Source organism: Papaver somniferum, unplaced genomic scaffold, assembly GCF_003573695.1.
Source record: "Papaver somniferum cultivar HN1 unplaced genomic scaffold, ASM357369v1 unplaced-scaffold_131, whole genome shotgun sequence".
Lineage (NCBI taxonomy): Eukaryota > Viridiplantae > Streptophyta > Magnoliopsida > Ranunculales > Papaveraceae > Papaver > Papaver somniferum.
In genome coordinates, this window is record NW_020622270.1 from 5,009,335 (window position 1) to 5,013,790 (window position 4,456).

The window sequence follows — 4,456 nt, forward strand, 5'->3', positions numbered from 1 at the left end:
GACATTATTTTTGGTGTTGTAGTAGTTATGGTGGACGACTTGGTTTTTCCACAAGCAACTAGGTTTTTTTTGCTCATCGTCGCAACTTGCAAAAACTTATGGTACTGCTAGCTAAATTATATATGCTAATTGGTACTGGTATATATAATGCAAATTGATAAGCGAAGTTGAAGCCGCAGGGAAACGCGTAAAGATCTTAAAATAGACGCTCAAAAGGATTAAGAAACGACCAGTTGTTACCATGGCAAGCTTTATTCATCCTTACAGATCTAGTAAGAGCCGGATATCCAAGCAAACAACCAAGCTTTCATAGCTCAGTTGGTTAGAGCACCCGTTTAGTAAGCGGGAGGTCTTGAGTTCAAATCTCAATGAAAGCAATATTTTTGATTTTTTTTTTTTTTTTTTGATTCTTGAGTTCAACTCTCAATGAAAGCAATTTTTTTTTATTTTTTTTGGCTTTTTTGTTTTTTGATCGGTAAAGAACTGCATTTTCAACTCAAATCTTGGCTAATCATTTTGAATTAAATTCAACCCAAATTATAGAGTTTCTGTACCTAAGGGGTTGATGGTTACTTTGGATGAGATTCCGGTACTGGTAATTGCAAGCTTTAAGGTTTAGAAAGTTTCTGATTCCTTTCTCTGCACTGTCCCGATAGGGTGTGTACTAACAAACATATAACAGAATCACTTGGTGCAAAGTTTCTTTGTAGTCTCATTGGCTACAAGAAAACTATTAATGATGGTATCATATGCTCGAGCATCACGTAAACAGCCCTTCTCTTCCATTTCAATGATTAACGAGTTAGCCTCCGGTAACATGTTGTTACGGAAGAGGCCATCTATCACTGTGGTATATGTTACAACATTAGGTGCTAATCCTTTTTTTTGGTATTTCATTAAACAGTTCTACTGCTTTGTCAACTTTTCCATTCTTGCAGAGACCATTCAAAATGGTACCGTATGTAACCTCATCTGGAAATTGACCAAGAGTTTGCATCTCAATCAACAAATTTTTTGCAGTCTTCATTCTTCCATCTCGGTACAGTCCCGCTAATAGTAATTTGTAAGTAACTGTTGTGGGTGTCAATCCATTTCGTTTCATTTTCTTGAATAGCTGGAAAGCTTCATCCAACTTGCGATTCTTGCAATACCCATCAATTAATATGCTACAAGTGATAACATTCGGTGCAAGGCCCCTATCTACCATCGAGTTAAACAGTTCCACCGCATCTTGCAGCCGACCTGTTAAACACAGACCATCCATCATTGAACCATAAGTAATCTGATTAGGTTTTATGTTTAACTTGTCCATCAGTTCAAATAACCCCCAAGCATCTTCCGTCATCCCATCTTTACAATGTGAATCTATTAATATACCGAAGGTTATTACATCGGGTAAAATCCTCCGATCCATCATTTCATCAAAGTATCTTCTTGCTTCTTCCCACTGACCATGTAGGCAATGACCATGAATCATACAACTATATGTCGTTACATCAGCAGAGATTCCTCGACTAACCATCTCGTTAAAGAGTCTCTTTGCCTCACTCAACCGTCCTGGATTGCATACTCCATTGATCAAAGAACTATAAACAACTACATCGCCATGGGTACGACATTCAAATCTCTAAGCATTTTGGAGAAGAGAACCAAAGCTTCGTCAACTAAACCTCCTTTACAAAGTGTATCTATGATCGCAGAGTATGAAACAACACAAGGTTTGCAGTTCCATTCCACCATCTTGTTTTTTAACTGAAGAGCCAGACCCACTTCACCATTCCTACAAAGCCCATGTATAAGAGTATCACATGTGAAGGCATTAGGTTCAATACCTGTCTCAGACATTATAGCAAACACTTTAAAAGCAGGTTGAATCTCATCCTTGATGCACAACCCTTTGATAAGTGTAGTAAATGTGACTACATCAGGATGGCACCCTCTCTTAAACATCTCTCCAAGAAAATAGAACCCATGATTCACAAGCCCTAATTGACAGCAGCAGTTAATCAAAATGCTGAATGTATAAATATTGGGTTTTACTCCAAGTAAATTCATCTTCTTATGCAACATAATCACATCAGAATAACATTTAATCTTGGACAGTGAACCCAATATATGACAGAATGTATAGTTAGATGGCAATGGCCTTTCCAAAATCAGTTGATCAAAGTATTTGAAACTATCATCAAGTTTCTTAATCCTGCCAGATTTACACTCATCCCTCACAAAACGTTCAAGTTTTGTAACTCTATAATAACCTCCAGAAGAACCGTAATAATAACATCTCACAATTATCTCAGCATTATTATGATGACGAACTAGAAATGAATGATGATAATTACCTTTTGCTGCTCTAGTATGAAGGTGCATTAATCTTTGACCCAATTTCATTTCTGATCAAAAGTTAAGTTCAATTTGTGATGAAGAATGAAGAGTCAATATATGGATGAGAGTTACTAAACCTCCAAGTTTGATTCTAACACTAAAATTTGAGATTATGAAAGAAACTGTACCACTTCTAGGAATGACTGAGAGAATTGGGAATTTAGTGTAAATTTGACACCAATTTACACTTGTTCTGTATGTAGGCACCCATATGGGTCCAGATCCTCCGTGACCAAAATGTTCCTGTCCCTCTGTCCCGGCCAATGACAAAGAGAAACGTGTCCATAATAATATTTAATTCAAATTAAATTTTAGTTAAATTCGTAATAAGAAGTAAAATGTGAAATATATATTCTTTCAATAAAAAATATTCTCTAACTATGAAGCTCGGATACTTCAAAATCGGTGGCGTATCCGTGTCGGACACCATATCAGTGTCAGATACTTTGGGGACACTTGGGGATACGTGTCAGATACTCTATTTAAAATATCTCTTTTATTAATTACGAAAAGGGTAAGGGATACATTGGGATACCTCTCGGATACTCTAAGAGGGGATACTTCCTATAATGTAATTGGAGCATATATAATTTTTATCATTTGAGAGAAATTGGAGCATATATAACTTTATCCATTCAATGAAAAAATGAAAATTATACGAAAGGAGAAAGTGGAATGTGAGATATCAGTGAAGATAACTTTAATACACCAGACGGTGCGAGAGAACTTGAAGTTGCAAATCTTTCACTTAACGAGCCACAACAATAAGCAGTGCTCTTTGATGAAGATAATATTAATGAGTGATGGGTGAGCCAGATGTTAAACAACTTTTATCTGTTTTATTTTAATATTTCATAAAAAAATTTGTTTTGTTTTGTTTTGTTTTATATGATTCTTTTTAAGGGATTTTAATAAAGTGCCACACTTTCAATTTCATGTTTAAGAAAGTGCCACCGTTTTTTTCAGTATTTATAAAATGCCACACATTTGAATTTTTCCATCCCGTTTTTTGAGAAAACGTTTAACTGCGTTAGTGCCTACGTGGATCCTATTAAAAGACATTTAAACCCTCAAAATCATCTAACTAGGACCGATCCAAATCACTTAATAATGTGAATCATTGCCGAGTCTTCCCCAATTAATAATCAACATTTACTATTAGATTTTGATCGTAAGGCTAGCAAAGTTGATACTAGTTAGATATATATGAAATCAAAGGGGACTTCTATCAAACAGGAGATGTGCATGTTGATGCTGAGCAATAGGTAGAGTTGTGTTCATGTTTTAAGACTCCTTTTTAGCCAATCTTCCCTGAAAATTCGAATAGGATACAGACCGAACAATCCAAATATATACAAACTCTGTAATATCATTAACCTAAGCCATTCATCTCACTGAACTGAAGACAATATCGCTCCTCTTGTTGACTGCTTTCACGGGAACAAAATCAACTTTGAACTGGTTTTTGAGTATAAACTTCAACCAAATCTGAGACGAATTTGAGCCTTTGTCTTGTATTCTTATCAACATAAAACTCATCTATTCCTCCTTCCCATGTTTACCAATTTTCTTTTTTTTTCCACGACAAACATTCCCAATCTTACTCAGTATTTATAAACCTAAACATAAAATTGAATGAGTTAACAATGATGAATCATCGATGTATGTATAATTACAAGTACCCAATTCATGAATTAGCTGGAGAAATTGATATACGATCCACAAATTGAAAATTACGCACACCAAACGATCGATTGTAATTTCTACAAACAACAAAAAGATAAATTAGAACGAACCCGTATTCTCAAATTGAGAGGATTACATCTCATGGTCATGTTTGTTTATCCAGAACCATTACTTTGCTCTTGTTCCGTCTCTTCTCTTTAATCAATCTTTTAATTTATCTCTGTTCCTCTTCCGTCTGTTCTCTTCAATCAATCATTAATTGAATCATCTACTGGATCTATCATTCCAAATATATAAGTAGATGGTTTTCGTGCATAGCAGAACAGGAATAGAGAAAGTTTGTGCACACAGAAGAACAAAAATGGAGAAGGGTTAGACATGAATG

General features: G+C 35.3%; 2 protein-coding genes, 1 long non-coding RNA gene and 1 other non-coding gene across 4 annotated transcripts; 1 reads left to right on the forward strand and 3 right to left on the reverse strand.

Annotated features, from left to right (window-relative positions):
* Positions 1-303: 303 nt before the first annotated feature.
* Positions 304-377, forward strand: TRNAT-AGU. Its single transcript has one exon. It is a non-coding gene; the product is annotated as a tRNA-Thr (tRNA).
* Positions 378-865: 488 nt separating this feature from the next.
* Positions 866-1,522, reverse strand: LOC113332466 (pentatricopeptide repeat-containing protein At3g22470, mitochondrial-like). Its single transcript, XM_026579002.1, has one exon. It carries the CDS (start codon positions 1,520-1,522, stop codon positions 866-868), a length of 657 nt encoding a protein of 218 aa, XP_026434787.1.
* Positions 1,523-1,596: 74 nt separating this feature from the next.
* On the reverse strand, positions 1,597-2,391 carry LOC113332467 (putative pentatricopeptide repeat-containing protein At1g12700, mitochondrial). Its single transcript, XM_026579003.1, has one exon. The coding sequence runs from the start codon at positions 2,389-2,391 to the stop codon at positions 1,597-1,599; it is 795 nt and encodes a 264-aa protein (XP_026434788.1).
* Positions 2,392-3,679: 1,288 nt separating this feature from the next.
* LOC113332571 lies at positions 3,680-4,456 on the reverse strand. Its single transcript, XR_003351604.1, has 2 exons — positions 4,182-4,456; positions 3,680-4,004 (listed from the first exon to the last, which is right to left on the reverse strand). It is a non-coding gene; the product is annotated as an uncharacterized LOC113332571 (long non-coding RNA).

Bases quoted from the DNA above. Each gene is read 5' to 3' on its own strand.
- LOC113332466 (XM_026579002.1), bottom strand. From the start codon at position 1,522: ATGGTTAGTCGAGGAATCTCTGCTGATGTAACGACATATAGTTGTATG.
- LOC113332467 (XM_026579003.1), bottom strand. From the start codon at position 2,391: ATGAAATTGGGTCAAAGATTAATGCACCTTCATACTAGAGCAGCAAAA.